Source organism: Mytilus edulis, chromosome 1 (genome assembly GCF_963676685.1).
Source record: "Mytilus edulis chromosome 1, xbMytEdul2.2, whole genome shotgun sequence".
In the NCBI taxonomy this organism is placed as follows: domain Eukaryota; kingdom Metazoa; phylum Mollusca; class Bivalvia; order Mytilida; family Mytilidae; genus Mytilus; species Mytilus edulis.
Window position 1 is genome coordinate 75,689,679 of NC_092344.1, and position 19,040 is coordinate 75,708,718.

At 33.1% G+C, this 19,040-nt stretch overlaps 1 protein-coding gene across 1 annotated transcript; it reads right to left on the reverse strand.

Moving 5' to 3' along the window:
• Positions 1 to 2,121: 2,121 nt before the first annotated feature.
• Positions 2,122 to 4,580, reverse strand: LOC139490131 (uncharacterized). The gene has a single exon (XM_071276984.1). The coding sequence runs from the start codon at positions 4,535 to 4,537 to the stop codon at positions 2,366 to 2,368; it is 2,172 nt and encodes a 723-aa protein (XP_071133085.1). The 5' UTR covers positions 4,538 to 4,580; the 3' UTR covers positions 2,122 to 2,365.
• Between the last annotated feature and the right edge of the window lie 14,460 nt (positions 4,581 to 19,040).

Here is a 19,040-nt window from a genome sequence, read left to right on the forward strand (position 1 = left end):
AGTTGAAATGGAATACTCGTGCAGATTCGGAAATCTAACTTCGTTCCAGTCAATGATTCACATATTATCGACTTATCCGTAAATCAAGGATTTTTCAATTTAGAATTATTGATTTTTTAACATGAGCAGACGCCAGTTCTAGTACCACGAATATTTTGAAAACAGTAAATTATTTGCTTCCAACAAACAACACATTAAAATATCTTCGCATTACTCGCGTCCGCTCATAGTTAAAAATTGCTCAAACTAATACAAACACTTCTGATTATCATAAACTCTACGTCTTTCAAGAGAAAGAGATATTCTATAATTTTCACACACTTAGAAAGAAAAGAAACATTGACTGTGTTTGTAAGATGCATGGGACACTATACTTTTTAGAAACAATCATTTGTCTTGGTTTCTTTTCTTTCTAAATTCAACGAAAATAGGGGATCAGTTGCAATAACTTATAGTACCTATAATCCCGGTTAGTTTTTAAACAGTTTTAGATAAGAGGGTCGGGCCACCTGACACCCCACTACCTTCCTCGTGATACCCGTCGCAACACGCCTGGTCAGGGACGGAGGAAATAATAAGTCTTCAATCTCCCATACAGACAGAGTTATCGTCCTTTCCACAGATTGGTAAGTCTTAGGTAGCAATTATTACACAGTTAGAAGTTTAGTTTCGCATTTTGGCCATGGTGAAATTTTTAAATATGCAAGTTTTTGTACAATAAAATTGATTTTTTAGATAATTGAAGAATAATTTAGCCTTCTTGGTGTGTTTATATGAACATTTAGATTGTTTTTAACATGTTTTATAGGCCATTTATATGTATGACAGTCCGTATTTTCCTATCCGTACCGTCCATTATAGGTCCATAAATTATTGTAGTGTTTATCAACAAAGATTTTGCGCTCGATCTTTTCAATTCAATTTTATGGAAAAACGAGCAGAAATGCATATGATTTTTTTTGGACAACTTGATAGATAAAAACCAATGGATTCAGGAAAGGTATCACTGTAATTAATTGCAATTTTCCTTTAGGCCAAATTTTGGAGACTTTTGTGACATGTTCATCCCCTTTTTTGCTATATTTTGTATCTAAGAAATGCAGATTGTTGCCATGGTTACACCCAAAAAGGATTATATTTCACCATTATGACCATTAGAAATCAAATCTATGGAAGATTCTGTTTTTATAAATATATACATGCATAACACACATATAAAGCCTTATTTGTTAGACAGGAGGGGAAAGAGGGTGTTTAAAAATTATGAGTGTCAATTTTAAGTTTTTTTCCTAACTGTGTATTGCTACCTCAGGAAGGTTATTCCGAATAATATACGCGACTATATATGGGAAATGAACGACAATAAAATCTGAAAAAAAAATTACAACAATTAAAGTTGACCTATTGCTTATAGTTTAAGAAAAACAGACCTATCCACAAAAACTTAATCCTGAGAAACGAACTGGGAAAATGAGGTCAAGATCAAATAAAACATGCGAGACTGACATGTACATCATAATATATTTCCATACATCAAATAAAGTAGACCTTTAGTTTGCATATAATATTAGAAAAAAAAAGAAGACAAAAACTAACAATATTAAATTTGACCACTAAACCATGAAAATGAGGTCAAGGTCATATGACACCTGCCAGTTGGAAAGGTACACCGTATCATAATTCAATACACCAAGTATAGAAGACCTTTTACATAACAGTTTAAGAAAATCAGACCAAAACTCGAAAACTTAACTATAACCAGTGAACCATGAATATGAGGCAAAGGTCAGATAACACCTCCCAGTTGGACATGTAAATCTTACAATCCCTCCATACACCAAATATACTAGACCTATTGCTTATAGTATCTGAGATATGGACTTCACCACCAAAACTTAACCTTGTTCACTGATCCATCAAATGAGGTCGAGGTCAAGTAAAAACTGTCTGACGGGCATAAGGACCTTGCAAGTACACACATTCATACAAGGCATGCAACATCCAGGCATTTTACCTTCTGAAATATAAAGCTTTGTACACATTGTTTACGCCTCCGCAAGCTAGACAACAAATGGGACCAACATACTAAAACAATAATTTGTATGCATGTTTTTTCACATTTATTCGAAAATTCCAACTCCTTGAAGAACACAACGGTAATATTTCCGCTACCATTTGCACTTTAAATTATACTTGATTGTCTTATGAATTCAAAGTTGATGGCGTTATATCTGTTCGTTCACTTTTCAGCTTTAAGAATATTGTTCTATTGCAAGGATGACTGCTAATTGAATCTGTATTTTCATACAACGTAAATAAATTAGGCTTTAACATTTATTAAATTGAAATACAATGGACACATCGATCATACATTACTGCCAGTGACCTTCAGAAATGTTTCTATCCATACCTTTATAAAAGTAAGGTCACTTTTTTCAATAAAATTTCTACTATAAAGATTTTCATAAACGGAAACAAGATTATCATCTTTCATGTTCATTACAAGATTAAAAAGAGCACCCACTTTTTCGTAAATATCCAGCTCTGCATTAAAATCTCCAGATATTGAATGAATATTTCTCTCTTGTACAACATATGGCACAGAAAAGGCTAGTCTTAAGTCAGACCGATAAAAAAAATATTGTGCTATATAACTTCTCCATATATCGCTAACACGTCCATTTATACTTATCGGTAACGCCATATATTTAAATGCTGACGACGTCCACAACGTGGCTTGCGCATTGAAGGGAGAAAATGTTTGTTTTGGTACAACAAATGGCTTATGTGTTTCTTTAGTTGCTGAAAAGTTAAATGGGACATTTCGGGTAAATCTATAAATAGCATCAACATCCGGTTGTTCGTTAGCAAGACACTGTATTGCACCAACTTTTACGGAAACTTTTGTGTCGCATATCTGTGGTGGTATCGTTTTATTATCTTTGATGGACTCCAAGGGAAAACCTCTAGGCCATACCCGTGTTTCAGATACTCCAAAATAAGGATATGGATTGAATAATTTACTTCCTTTGTCATTACAAACGGTGGCTGATTCTCCTTTGGTTAATCTTTCAATCTCGATTAAATCAAATACTCCATTATTGTCGTCGTCAAAGTCCCAAATATACTTTGCTTTGTGGTGAATAGCGTACATGTATCCGATATTTTTCCTCCCAAAATGTTTTACTGGGATAACCTCTGATAATAACGGATATAAAGTTTTTTGTCTGTTAATCGATAAGTATATAACTCTATTTTTATTTTCGTCGTTTACAACACTTTTTAAATAAGCGTCTTCTGATGGCGTCGTCACATCTGCTACAATTACGACACACCAGGAGGGGCGTTTTGCTATATTTCGTACCGAGTTAGATGGCTGATGAATAGTAGTAACCACAGCCCAATTATCACAGATTTTAGAGTCACTTTCGTTTGAAAATAGTGTGGTCTTCTTATCTATACTAATTTGGGGAACTTTTCTTACCACGTCTCCAGAAAATATAGACCCAGACACACCACTTATAATTGTTCGTTCAGAAACATCATCCATTTTAATGGATTGTTCAACTTTGCTTTTCTCCATAAATGCAAAGTCGTTGTATGATTGTAGAAGTTCCATCATTTCATAGGTCGATTTGTGAAAAACCAACTGTTTGAGACAAAAACCAGGTTTTAAATATTTCTTGTAAATAGCGTGGGAGTTCGCTCCGCACTGTACTATTCTGTCATTGTCAGAAATAAAATTAACCTTATCACTGTATATAGACAGCCATTCTGCAAGGGAAGTATCCCCAAAGTCTATGTCAATTAAGTCCTCTTTATTTTTGCATTTTGCCTGACCACAGTAATGTCTTTTAGAAATACTGGACATAAGATCACGTCCTAAAAATAGAAACATTTCGTCCACTCTGTTGTCCCTATTTATTTGTCTTGATTGTCCATGCCTCCAGCCATAGTACAGATTACTCGACTTTATGCTATCTAGTCTATAGAATACCTGTGGAACACACAAAAATGCATCGTCGTCTATTCTACTTCCAAGGAGAGCATCAGGATATACTGTATGAACATATTTCCACCATATGTACATCTTTTCTCCAAATTTTACCGCTCGTCCATGATTTGTTACATTCAGATATACAATGTCATGATTTAATGCATTTTCTGCAATTGACTCAGAAGATGGCTCGTCTAGTAAAAATTTATAAGTTATTTTAAATGGCAATATATGTTGCATACGAAGCATTGCTTTTATCCAAGTTTTTCTTTGAGTATCTCGAAAACGTTGCTTTCCATTAGCACTTAATATTCCCATCACAATTTGATCACGTTGTTCGTCGATTGGAGATTTGGTTTGTGTAGTATATTGCTCAACAACTCCGTTGTCTAATTTGATTTCTTGTCGTTGAAATATCTGTATATGATTAGTGGGAGAATATATAATATAAAGTAAGAGAAATCCACACATTATATACGGAATCCATATTGTTTGCGCAATTTTCCGACACGTACTTGAGGAACACATTTCTCGAATCATGTTTGGTGGATTGAGGTTTTCCAACAACTGTCCTGTTGTCTGTACGTCTATAAATGAATTAAAAAATGTATTTTTAAATATATTAAATAAATGAGTCCTACCTTATAAAACTATACATGTCTTTATAATCCTTGTCCCATAGTAATATGCTTAACAGAAAAATATTACAGGTTACAAGTTTCGCCTCAAATTTTTTTATTGAATAGGTGCTATTGATTTAAAAAACCAAGTACACTGTTTCTGAAGAATTGATTTTAGTGTACGTCCATATTTTCGGGTTTGGCGTTTAAAAAAAAAAAGAGAAAGAATTCAAAAAGTTGTTCGACACATTAAAAACTATGTCTTCTCGTATTCTCCCGTCTTCAATGTAAAGGATCGTGATTATAAAAAACTATCTAGATTACACATTGATTGAATAGGTTTCGATAATTTATTCTAAACAACTTCATTAAAATGCGAACTACATCATAATTCAAATCAAAATCACTACCTGTAGAAAGGTGGAAGATTCGCGTTACGCTTGATATTCCCTACCACAGAAACAACACAAACATATAAGGATGTTTTCTATATACCATGTTTAATAATGGCAATTTCTAAATGCAAAAATGAAGGTTAACAAACAAGTTTGCTTGTATGAATTGTTCTACATTTGACATCTTGTTGCCTTTTATAATAGCTGACCATGAGAAAAATGTTTTGCTGGTTGTTGAAGTCCGTGTCGTGACCTCTAGTTGCTAATTTCTGTTTTATTTGGTCTCTTGTGGAGAATTGTCTCAATTGCAATCATATCACATCTTCTTATATTTATATATAACTAGAACACACCCGCGAAATCGCGGGCATATACAGCTTGTGAACTGTTGCAGTATAATTTTTTGTAAAAGATATTATGTATGGAGAATTTCATAAAAGGTATCAAAAGCCCTCTCCCTTTTTCCAAAGTCCGATATTTGTTTCCTTTCTTTTAAATTCAATTATTTTCGTGTTTCTGGCCTCAGACCATAATTATTCTTCTCCTTTGCTACAAAGCATCTTTTGGTAAAAGTCAAATTAAATTAAAAATTTGCACCGCTTCAAACATGAAATAAATGTAACTGCTTATATATAGTTATTATTAGTCTAATAAAATATGCTTCTAGGACAATCCATCAGTGCTTTTTCTTTTGAGAGCCTTATTAACATGCCAATGGTAGGATATATTTTTTTGTATAAATGACTAAGACCGTGTAAGGATAATTTGGGGGTGGTCGGAGGGGTTCTGATCCCGAAATCCCGGGCTTAAAAACATAAAATCCCGAGATGCGGAATTTGAAGAAATTCATATGCCGAAATCCCGAAATCGAAAAATATGTTCACGGATATCGTAAGGATCAATCCACAAATCCCGAGCTTATAAACACCCGATCCCGACGTCCCGTAAAAGGTCCTGCCTCCCTCTAATCTCTACCCTACTTAAATTTTTGTCAAAACACTACTTTCACTTTAAACAGTATTTTTTTTATGCCCCATTTATGGGCATCATGTCATCTAGTCTGTCACGCATTCGTGCGTGCGTTCGTTCGTTCGTTCGTTCGTTCGTTCGTTCGTTCGTTCGTTCGTTCGTTCGTTCGTTCGTCCGTCCGTCTGTCCCGCTTCAGGTTAAAGTTTTTGGTCGAGGTAGTTTTTGATGAAGTAAAAGTCCAATCAACTCGAAACTTAATAAATTATATAATAGTGTCGATGTGACATCCGTGTACTATGGACTCTTGTTTCCACATGTTTTTCTTTTTTTTTCCTTCTTTTTTAAATGTATATATGCAACTGGTATGACCCCTTAAAAAGTAAACATTTCAAAGAAAACAGTAGACAGAATACAGAGAGTCTCTGTATATTAAAGTAGTAAAATCGTAGTTTACATGTAGATAAACGCGAAAAATAATTGTCCTCTATAAGGAGGTATAATAGTTGTGGTTCTTGCGATCTAAACACCATAATATGGAGAACGTTCTTATTGGCTTATTTTTTTTTTCATTTTTGTAATCTATCATACGATTGGTTGTACTTGTAAAATTGAGAATGGAAATGGGGAATATGCCAAAGAGACAACAACCCGACCATAGAAAAAAACAACAGCAGAAGGTCACCAACAGGTCTTCAATGTAGGGAGAAATTCCCGCACCCGGAGGCGTCCTTCAACTGGCCCCTAAACAAATATATACTAGTTCAGTGATAATGAACGCCATACTAATTTCCAAATTGTACACAAGAAACTAAAATTAAAATAATACAAGACTAACAAAGGCCAGAGGCTCCTGACTTGGGACAGGCGCAAAAATGCGGCGGGGTTAAACATGTTTGTGAGATCTCAACCCTCCCCCTATACCTCTAGCCAATGTAGAAAAGTAAACGCATAACAATACGCACATTAAAATTCAGTTCAAGAGAAGTCCGAGTCTGATGTCAGAAGATGTAACCAAAGAAAATAAACAAAATGACAATAATACATAAATAACAACAGACTACTAGCAGTTAACTGACATGCCAGCTCCAGACTTCAATTAAACTGACTGAAAGATTATGATTTCATCATATGAACATCAGGCACAATCCTTCCCGTTAGGGGTTTAGTATCATACCATCATAACATATATGAGAAGAACATAACTCGTGTCATGCCAACAACTGGTTTTTGAATAAATGTGTTTAGTTCCGATGCAAAGACCCTATAAGTGAATCAATATTAACGCCAAAATATGCAATCTTTAATGACCTGACAACAGTATCGTAACTATATCCCTTCTTAATAAGTCTATTCAAAGGTTTTGTTAGTTTTTGTTGCATGTTTCAAACCGGAAGTATTATCTATGACGAAAAGACAGTCTGATGACGGAATCAATATCCGGACTCCTTTTTTGTCGTTTTTCTCCAAAAATAACTCTATCTGATTTATCATAAGAATAGATGACTATGCATGTTACCTATAGAACACAGAGGCATGATGATTAATTTATCGTGGAAGGAAGAGAAGCGACACACAAAATGAGGTCTTCTCGTTGAATAGTATAGATATGTAGAAAGCAGATTTTGTTTTTGTTTCATACGAAAATTCACAATATCAAACTATTTTCGAGACTCACCCCTATATATGATACAAAAGAACTCTGTCAAGTTTTTATCTTTTCATTGATCAGGTGCAGGAATATAGCGATGACTTCAAAGATAGAAAAGTTTATATTTAGCTACGGCAGGCCCCCATAACACTGCATGTCGAATTTGGTTTTAATGCTACCGTTAACTGTATATTTTGCGTATCATCCGAAACATCTGCAATATCAAGACGGATAGCGCAAAACACTATATCTGTCCACAATCACAATCCTAAACGGACTTGAATTATAACCCATTTACACGAATTCGTGAATATTGATGTCATTCGAAATCGGGTTTGAATCTCGCATGCATGGCCATTAGACATGCTTGTGAACAAGATATAACTCCAAAATTATTTCTTTGTTACACTGAAAAATGTTAAATAAAGTTGTGTGATGTATTGAAGAATACATTTACTCAGGGGCAGTGTGGTACGGAGCCCTGTTGGTCTCACACAGATTATAAAGTGTATTTTAAAGTCCTGCGCTGAAGATGTGTAAGGTCTAGCGCTGGAGATGTAAAGTCTAGCGCTAGAGATGTAAAGTCTAGCGCTGGAGATGTAAAGTCCAGCGCTGAAGATGTAAAGTCCAGCGCTGGAGATCTAAAGTCTAGCGCTGGAGATGTAAAGTCAAGCGCTGAAGATGTAAAGTCTAGCGCTGGGGATGTTAAGTCTAGCGCTGGAGATGTGTAAAATCTAGCGCTGGAGATATGCAAAGTCTAGCACTGGAAATGTAAAGTCAAGCGCTGGAGATGTAAAATAAAGCGCTGGAGATGTAAAGTCTAGCGTTGAAGATGTAAAATCAAGTGCTGGAGATGTAAAGTCTGGCGCTGAAGATGTAAAGTCAAGCGCTGGAGATGTAAAGTCAAGCGCTGGAGATGTAAAGTCTAGCGCTGAAGATGTAAAGTCTAGCGCTGAAGATGTAAAATCAAGCGCTGGAGATGTAAAGTCAAGCGCTGGAGATGTAAAATCAAGCACCGGAGATGTAAAGTCTGGCGCTGGATATGTAAAGTCAAGCGCTGGAGATGTGTCTACTTTCAAAATTGTATCTGATGTTCCGGCCTGTCATCCAACATGGCCGCCGTGGCTATCAATAGAACTAAAAACTATAAATGTTTTGCTAAAGAGACTACTTTATGGAACGCCGTAGCTGCCGAATACAAACATATGTTTATATACATGAATGCACATACTTTTCAATGTCTGCACATGTTTTTTTCTATGTATACACATACTTTGCATATATATGAACATAGTTTACTTTATATGCACTTACTTTTTATATATATATGCACATACTTTTCCTACATATGCACATCGTTTACCTTATATGCACATACTTTTCCTACATATGCACATCGTTTACCTTATATGCACATACTTTTCTATATATGCACATACGTCTACTTGTATTTTTGTCCATCTGATGAGTTAAGCCTTTTTCAACTGATTGTTATAGTTCGTTCTTATGTTGTACTGTTATACCACTGTCCCAGGTTAGGGGGAGGGTTGGGATCCCGCTAACATAGTTAACCCCGGCACATTATTTATGTATGTGCCTGTCCCAAGCCAGGAGCCTGTAATTCAGTGGTTGTCATTTGTTTATGTGTTACATATTTGTTTTTCGTTCATTTTTTACATAAATAAGGCCGTTAGTTTTCTCGTTTGAATTGTTTTACATTGTCTTATCGGGGCCTATTATAGCTGACTATGCGGTATGGGCTTTGCTCATTGTTGAAGGCCGTACGGTGACCTATAGTTGTTAATGTCTGTGTCATTTTGGTCTTTTGTGGATAGTTGTCTCATTGGCAATCATACCACATCTTCTTTTTTACATATATGCGCATTTTTTTTTATATATCTATTTGCACATAGTTAATCTAATATGCATATAATTTTTTTTATATATGCACATACTTATTCTACATATGAATGTACAAATATAGTTCTGCATGTGAATACTTTTCTCAGTATACATGAACATAGTTTTTCAACGTGAGAATTACAATTCATATTAATCTTATGATCTGTTGTTTTTTTTTTCAAACTGAACTAAGCCTAAGGGTTCCAATATCATAAAAGGAATGTTTATTAAGAATTTCTTAATGATGTATGTTGTTCAATTAAGCAACTGTTGGAATCATTTTTATATGAATGCAATATTATTTTGGTATGTATGATGGTATGGCGCTGTTGTCTTTATTTATAGTCACTTGGTTTTTATGTCAAAACGTTGAAGGAGTCGATTTGTTTTTATTAAATTTTAACACATGGATTATTACCACTAACGGGTCAAAAGTTGAAAAATGCATTCTTATAAAACTTAATTTAAATTGCCATTTTCTTTACCAAGTTTAATGTGCTTTCAAAGTATTCAGTATAGTCTAACATCTCAAAATGTGAATTGTTTTCTATTATTATGGTGTTATAGAAAGGGACAAAGACGGGGGATTTTTTTTTATGCCATGCCGATAGGCGTATGGAGCATTATACATGTATTACCCTAATCGTCCGTTTTACCGTCCGTCGTTCCATCTTTCCATTTTATTTTGCTGCACTCTAATTCAACTTTGCCTCTACTTAATTTGATAAAGGTCATACACAAAGGTAAAAAAACTATAAAACGCAAAAAATCACCTGCAGTTCTGCTCCTTTATAACTAGGAAAATTTCATTTCTTTTTTTGTTTGTTTTTGCACTCTCACCTTAATCCCCAAATGCTGAAAATGTAGACGCAAAACAAGAAATGCAGAGTAAATCAGACAAATCATAATTTAGAACTGCAGCACGTCATATCATATTTGATATTCACACCTTTTTAAAGCTTTTCAATACGTATACATTTTATTTTTACGGCGTCGGCGTTGGCTTCGCAATGTATTAGTTTGTGATTAGATCTAGTTTATGTTGAATCACAAGTGGTGGTTCAATGATATGTTTTATGCAGTTGTATAAGTATTGGAACATCTCATTTCCATAGATAATATTTGACCCTGTCCCCTCAGTAATTGTCTATTGACTTTGAAAATTTATTGGCATTTGCAAGTCATATTTCTATGGAGGTTATAAGCCCACCCCCTCATCATGGTTCATTGACATTGAAACTTTTACATAGTTTACAAATTTATGTGTGTTTAAAGGGAACGACTTATGATAAGTCCATGGTATTTTGTATGTAGTTGTATATTGGCACATTTCCATGGATATTGTTCAGCCAAGTACTTTCAGTCGTGGTTCATCAACTTTGAATATTTCCATAACTTACATGTTAAAGTATTGCTATTTTGGTTTCAACATTTGCATTGTCAAAATTACAAAAAGGCGTTACATAACCATTTCAGTTTATTTTTTTAATATTTTAAGGAAGTTATATAATATATATTTATATAATTACTTTCGTATACAAAGAGAAAAATTCAAGAGAGATATCATACATTACTCCCACCCGACCCCCAATTTTCAAAAGCTTACAACTTGAAAATGAATACATGATTCTATCAATATTTTTGTCTCTTTAAGATATAATATAAAATTACTTATCAAATTGATAAAATGGCCCAAGGGCCCAGCTTCTTATTACTGCAAACGTAAAACCCTGAATAATTCGAGCAAATATGGCCCCTTTAAATACGTTTGACATATCTACATTTGGATTGTGATTATCATTTTGATAATAGTCATCTTTTGAAAGACATCAAGAAATTCAGTGGGCCATTCTTATACACTCTTTATAGAAAAAAATTGACATTGACCAAATAATTATGAATCATGAAAATGTGCCACATATAGTTGACCTACTGCGTTATTACATCTGAGAAGCGGTACATAATAACTTAATTTTAACATTGATCACTCATAAAAAAGGGAGGAATTCACATGACAAAAAAACTATAACTTTGTTCAACCAGTCGCTGTACCATTCATAATAGGTCAAGTCCAAAGAACATATGACAGACGGAAACTTCGAAACATAAGGCTATTACAAACAAAGTATGAAGCATCCAGGTATTCTATCTTAATACCGAATATAAAGCTCTATAGAAATAGTTTTCGCCATCGCTGGACAGTAATACCTTTGTCTCACTCTATGACATTTTAAATTCACTGTTTATAGATTATTCCAACACCGACAAAGTGCATTCGGCTCTTACTAATGTTTTTACTAATAAAACATAAAACCTGTATCAAAAAAAAAAAAAGTCTGAAAACACGAATTTTGCAAATTTTCAATTTTTCAAGTTATAAAGGGGCATAATTGTCCAAAAAATTACTGCCCAAATTCTAACTCGGCCTAACCTTGTGTGATTATTAACATTGTGTGTGAATTTCAATAATTTTGGGTAAGGCAAATTAACGACAGAGTGCGGAAACCAAACTAAATGCATTACTATAACTTGTGACCCGTTATCACTGAATTTTTGGGACAAAAACCACTGAATTCAACACGCCATTAGTGATAATAATCCTTGTGTTAAAATGTAATACAAACGACTCATACAAAATACAAAGTTATGGCATTAAAACAAGTGACTATAGATGAAGACAACAGCGCCTACCATCATACATGCCAAAATAGTATTGCATTCATATGAAAATGATTTCAAAAGTTGCTTAATTGAACAACATACATCATTAAGAAATTCTTAATTAACCTTCTTTTTATGATATTGGAACCCTTAGGCTTAGTTCAGTTTGAAAAAAACAACAGAAAAGCATAATATGAATTGTAATTCTCACGTTGAAAAACTATGTTCATGTATACTGAGAAAAGTATTCACATGCAGAACTACATTTGTACATTCATATGTAGAATAAGTATGTGCATATATAGAAAAAAAGTATATGCATATGAGGTTAACTATGTTCAAATAGATATATAGAAAAGTATGTGCATATGAGGTAAACGATGTGCATATGTAGGGAAAGTATGTGCATATAAGGTAAACGATGTGCATATGTAGGAAAAGTATGTGCATATAAGGTAAACGATGTGCATATGTAGGAAAAGTATGTGCATATATATATAAAAAGTAAGTGCATATAAAGAAAACTATGTTCATATGTATGCAAAGTTTGTGTATACATAGAAAACAACATGTGCCGACATTGAAAAGTATGTGCATTCATGTATATAAACATATGTTTGTATTCGGCAGCTACGGCGTTCCATAAAGTAGTCTCTTTAGCAAAACAGCGCAGGTCTATAAGAATACGTGCAATTTGTGCGAACAAGTTGCACAACTCGTGCGCAAAAGTTAATAACTCGTGCGCACAAGTTGTGTTACTCGTGCGCACAAGATAGTAACTTGTGCGCGCAAGTTGGTAACTTATGCGCACAAGTTGAAATTTTTTTTTGCATGGCACTCCAGGGCTTCCGTACATTTCAATGAATGAAATGAAATAGCACGGACATAGTTTGTGAAGGATAAATTGTTTTATTTCTGCTTCAGGTAAATTTTAATACTCATATATCTTTACATTTTTTTATTTTAAAAAGCAATACAATATTATATAAATCCCCTTTTTGGAATTTGATTTTTTTTATAGATATAAAACTCTCTGTATGAATATTTGAATTCAGACCATTCAACATTAAATGATTACTTTTTATTGATAAATTTAAATGTATTGCGTTTCTCCGAAAACAACCCTTTGCTTTATATATCAGCAGTCTAACATTGTGCTTTTTTGAGGGAAAGAAAAATAATTCCCTCAAATGTAAGGTATGTAACTTAAATAAATATCATTTTATTTATTCTTACCAATTTTTTTTTTGTGTATTCTATTATGTGTACCATGAGAAAATGCATGAAATTTTGCAAAATTCAAATGTTTTTATTTTAATCTTGCTCTTTCATCTTTTAATTAATCTGTCAAGTAGGCTATTTTCCCAAGGAAAATGCCTTAGGGGATTGTACACTTCGTTAGTGCAGCTTTTAAGAGTTTACTTTCATAATTAACTGACAATGAAAAGTCATTCATGTATTAATAGCATTTCATGGTGCATGAAAGACCATGTACTATGAAAATCAGAGGGCAAAAAAATGACTTTTCATTGGACGAGAAGGGGTGAGTACGTTCTAAAGATTGATAAGAGGATAAGTCTTAAGTAATTAGAACATACTCACCCCTTCTCGTCCAATGAAAAGTCATTTTTTTCCCCTCTAATTTTCATAGTACATGGTTTTCCATGCACTATGAAATGCTATACATGAATGACTTTTCATTGTCAGTTAATTATGAAAGTGAACTCTTAATAACTGCACTAATGAAGTGTACAATCCCCGGAGGCATTTTCCCTGGGAAAAGAGTCTACTGATTAAAGATGAAAGAGCAAAGATTAAAACAAAACATTTTGAATTTTACAAATTTTTATAAATTTTCTTATGGTACACATATATAGAATAAACAAAACAATATGGGGGTAAGGATGTAGGTAAAATAATATTTATTTATTATATACCGGGCATTTGAGGGATTTTTTTTTCTTTCAAGAAAACAATTCCATACTGCTGATATAGAAAGCAAAGGATTCTTTTTCGGAGACACATTAATACATATAAAGTTATCAATAAAAAAGTAAGCATTTAACACTGAATGGTCTGGATTTAAATGCTTATACAGAGTTTTATATTTATAAAAAAAAATCAAAAAGGGGATTTATATAACATTGTGTTGCTTTTTAAAATAAAAAAATCTCAAGATATATAAGTATTAAATTTTACCTGAAGCAGAAGATAAACAATTTATCCATTTATCATCACAAACTATGTCAGTGCTATTTCCTTCCATCCATTGAAATGATGATTACCTATGTTTTACATTTGGTTAATCATAAAAAGTGAACTCTTATTAAGGTTTGAATATTACAATGGGAAAGCTGATTTTGTAAGGTCACTCGAAAGTGTGAATATGTTCTAAATTGGTCAGACAATACTTGGTCATGTTTTATGAAGATTTAAGCCCTCGGCTTCGCCTTGGGCTTAAAACTTCATAAAACATGACCAAGTATTGTCTAACCTATAATTAAAATTAAATCTGTCAAATAAAATTATTCAGACCTTTGCAAGTACATGTATTTATGCCTGAGGGATAAAATGCAATTAATTTGTTTAAGAAAAAAATGGCTTTGAAATGGATATAGGAAGATGTGGTGTGAGTGCCAATGAGACAACTCTCCATCCAAATAACAATTTATAAAAGTAAACCATTATAGGTCAATGTACGGCCTTCAACACGGAGCCTTGGCTCACACCGAACAAAAAGCTATAAAGGGCCCCAAAATTACGGTTTTAATTACTAGTGTAACACCATTCAAACGGGAAAACCAACGGTCTAATCTATATAAAAAACGAGAAACGAGAAACACGTATAAATTACAAAAACAAACGACAACTACTGTACATCAGATTCCTGACTTAGGACACGTGCAAAAATTTGCATCGGGATTAAACGTTTTAATGATACCAAACCTCCCTTTTTCTGAAACAATAGCATAACATCACAACATAGAAAACCACACGATAAAATATCAATTGGAAGGCTTAACTCAATCAAAAAACGTAAATTAACAACTTGAAAATGATCCACTAAAATATGGGGCTGTAACGTTATAACCTACTATATGTAAACTTTTAATTTATTTAATTCAATATTAAACACACGATAAGGAGAGAGTATACTACGAAAAACATATTTTAGTGAGACAGATAAGCACAGTTAGGACAGAAAAGCTACTAGAATTATAATATAGTCTAGTGAGATCAGTCATAGAATACTGTAGCCCATCATGGCCAATAGCAGAACCAAATGACCTAAAAAAATTTGACAGAGTGTAGAAAAAAAAACATTATTTCAATACATGGGTATACCTATAACATCTGACAGACAAGCATTCGAAGTTAAAGGCAAGGAGTAAAGGTTGGAACAAATACCCATAAAATATATAGCAAAGATTCAATCAAAATCTTCACAAAAACCCATCAAACAGCAACTTGTGAACAATGAAGATCAGAACACCTAGGGTAAATACAAAAATCTATGATCAAAGCCTTAAGCTAAGCAGCAGACATGGACAAACAACATTTTAACATATTCGCCCAACTGAAAACTGGCTACACAGAACTAAAAGAAACGAGTAGACCATATCAGCACAATAGATTCTGCTACTGTGGAGCACACGGAAACTCATCACTTTCTCTTTGAGTGTCCTTGTTATGAGAACAAACAAGTAAATATGTTCCATCATAAATCAAGAGGTCGGGATCCGAAACCTGAATTAAGTGACAATTCTCACTAGGGTCGAAGGCGAGAACATCGAAGAGACGAAAGCCAAACTACTAACAGTGGTAAATTATATCTACAGAACTGGCAGATTTGATACTGCAGTTTCTCGATCCCATCTTAACCAGCGCATAACCTTATTTCATAGTGCACACTAGTCATTGTTGGGCCCTTTATATCTTGCTGTTGAAGGCCGTTTTCTGACCTATAATGGTTTACTTTAGACAAAATTGTGACTTGGATGGAGAGTTGCTTCATTGGAAATCATACCACATCTTCTTATATCTATATATCATACATATTTAATACATATACCTTTTAAGAATATTTTGATGATTGGGAAATGAAAATATACACATACAAAACAAAAGTTTTAATTTTTAAAGAATCTAGGACAGAAAGATACAGGACAACAAGTCAGGGACAAAAATTCAGGAACAAAAAGTCACAGAACAAAAAAGTCACAATTCAGTTTTGAGAATTTTTCTTGGAACAAGAAAACAATAATTTCAAAAAAATTTCTTGAACTTTGTAATTTAAATTTATTCAAAAAATATCAAAGTGTCTTGGTACTTTAAAAATGGCTACTTTAAGCAAAGAAATATAACATTTGCATGATTAAAATTTAATAAATTTTCATTTATCACGGCTAATGAACAATTTTCTAAACTTAAAAATGAAAATATGTAATAAAAGAAAATATTTCAAGATCTTTCTCTTATATTCAAACAAGTGTCAACAGTTTGCTTGTGACTTTTTGTCGTATCAAATTTGTGACTTCAATATTGATGTCCTGTGACTTTTTGTCCTGCGACTTTCCGTTCGTTTACCTTTTTTAAAGTATCCGAATGCCAACAAATCTAAATGACAAGTTAACTGTAAAGTGTCACGATATTGAAATTGTTTTTTTAAAAGGATAAATAATAAGGTGATTGTCCAAAAGTGGAATCTTTTGGTCAAATAAAGATATCTACAGGAAAAAGCCACATAAGCTATGTATAGTGTATAACTAAATGTAGACAAAGTGGATATCATATATACAAAATATTTCTAATAAGTGTGGTATGTCTAATACCGGTACATATGAAATGCACAGTTTGCCGAAAAGTAGCTTTCAAAAATAAATTATATGTTTTCGTTTTTTAATAGAATTTATAATTTGAAATATACTTTTCATTTTCACCTAGTAATTTCGTTTATAAAGTGTACACATATAGATGTGGTAGTCACCATTTGCAGATTGAGTTTGGAAGGTTGAATGGTTTACCGAGAGAAGACAGAGGTCGTCTCTATGACACACACGACATTGGTGACAAGTGCTATTACATTATCTATATTAAGAGGTGATAGAGTATTGTCAACTTTACATTATGAATTATAATAGAACATTTGAGTTAGGATGAAATTATTACAAAAATACTGGTCAAACCCTCATACTAATAAATTTGATCAATTGTTTAACTCATCAAATAAATTAAGATTAGAAAAATTATCTATCAAAGTTATAAATGTGATAATCAGTCCACCAAGACGATTGAACATGCATGAAATTATTGTACCTCATAGTTATGTTTGTATATGCTCTTTTTAACTACAGGATGCAATTGCAGTTTTATGAGAAATAAAGTGATTCATTCAAGAGTCTAGTGACAGATTACCATATCCGGAGAAACTGTTACACCCTGTTTTGTTGGTTCTGGTATCAATGTTTAATATATTTTGTAGTGATTATTATTCTAAATTGCTATTTTATATTTTTGTTATTTTCAACAAATCAAACATCACAAAAAAGCCCGAATCAACTCGACCCCTACCACAACCTCTGAAATATCAACAAGACAGTGATACACATAAGGAAATGAAGTTACCCGGAATAGATCGATAGATTATCTTCTTCAGCGATGCGTCAATAGTATATCGTGTGTATTATTCGTATCACTGGTCCCAGAACGTCATGCTTGTTTAATATTGATGCATTTAGGCTGTTCTTTTACTAAATTATAATCCTGATACCTTTGATAACTATTTGCACATAACGTAATAGGTGTTGGCACATATCGTAATTGATGTTTGGACATAATGTAATAGGCATTTGAACATAACGTTATAGGTGTTTGCACATACTATAATAGGTGTTTGCACATACTATAATAGGTATTTGCACATAACGTAATAGGTGTTTGCACATAATGAAACAGGTGTTATGCATAACGTATAGGTGTTGGCACTTAAGGGCATACGATACAGTTACAGGGGATGTAATGACGTTGCTAACGTAAAATGTTATTTTCGCGACGTAAAACTACGACATATCGGGAAAAGATGCATTTCTCGACTATTTTTTATTATTCAAATTGATTTAATTTGAAAACGAGTGCATGGACCCCTATTTTTTAAAACGACATTTTGTTTCATTTTGCAGGGAGAATATGTGGACCAAATTTTATAAAACTGTAAATAGAGGATTTTTTTTTAATTTTGATAAATATACAGCAAAAAAATACGATTTTTTCTTAATTCATGACCATTTGATAATTATGAGTTATTTCTGAATAAAAAATGCATATTTTTTTAGAATACTTGTTAAATACCAAAATTACAAATTATCTAACAAAAAACAATTTGTGTTTATCTCTTAAAACAAAAACGTTATGGCTTTCTTTCGAAAAGGAAAATACAGCCACAAATCCGAATTTTGAGCAAATATACCAAATTTTGACCTCGTTTAACTCAAAAAGTAGCACATGAAGGTATATTTTTGCTTAAATATTTGATTTAAGCAGGCAAAAACTAGCCTATATGGAAATTTTCATCAAACTGTAAATACAGGATCAAAACTGTATCGTATGCCCTTAATGTTATTGGTGTTTGCACAAACTGTAATAGACATTTGCACATGACGTAATAGGTGTTTGCACATAACGTAAACGATTTTTGCACAAAACATATAAACTGTTTGCACATAACGTTAAAATTGTTTACACGTAATGTATTAGGTGTTTGAACATAATGTAAAAGGCATGTGCACATGACATAATGAATACTAACAGAGAGTATCAATTGTTCGGCAAAACGTATATGAACTATACCA

Coding starts and splice junctions, on each gene's coding strand:
- LOC139490131 (XM_071276984.1), bottom strand. CDS start 4,537: ATGATTCGAGAAATGTGTTCCTCAAGTACGTGTCGGAAAATTGCGCAA.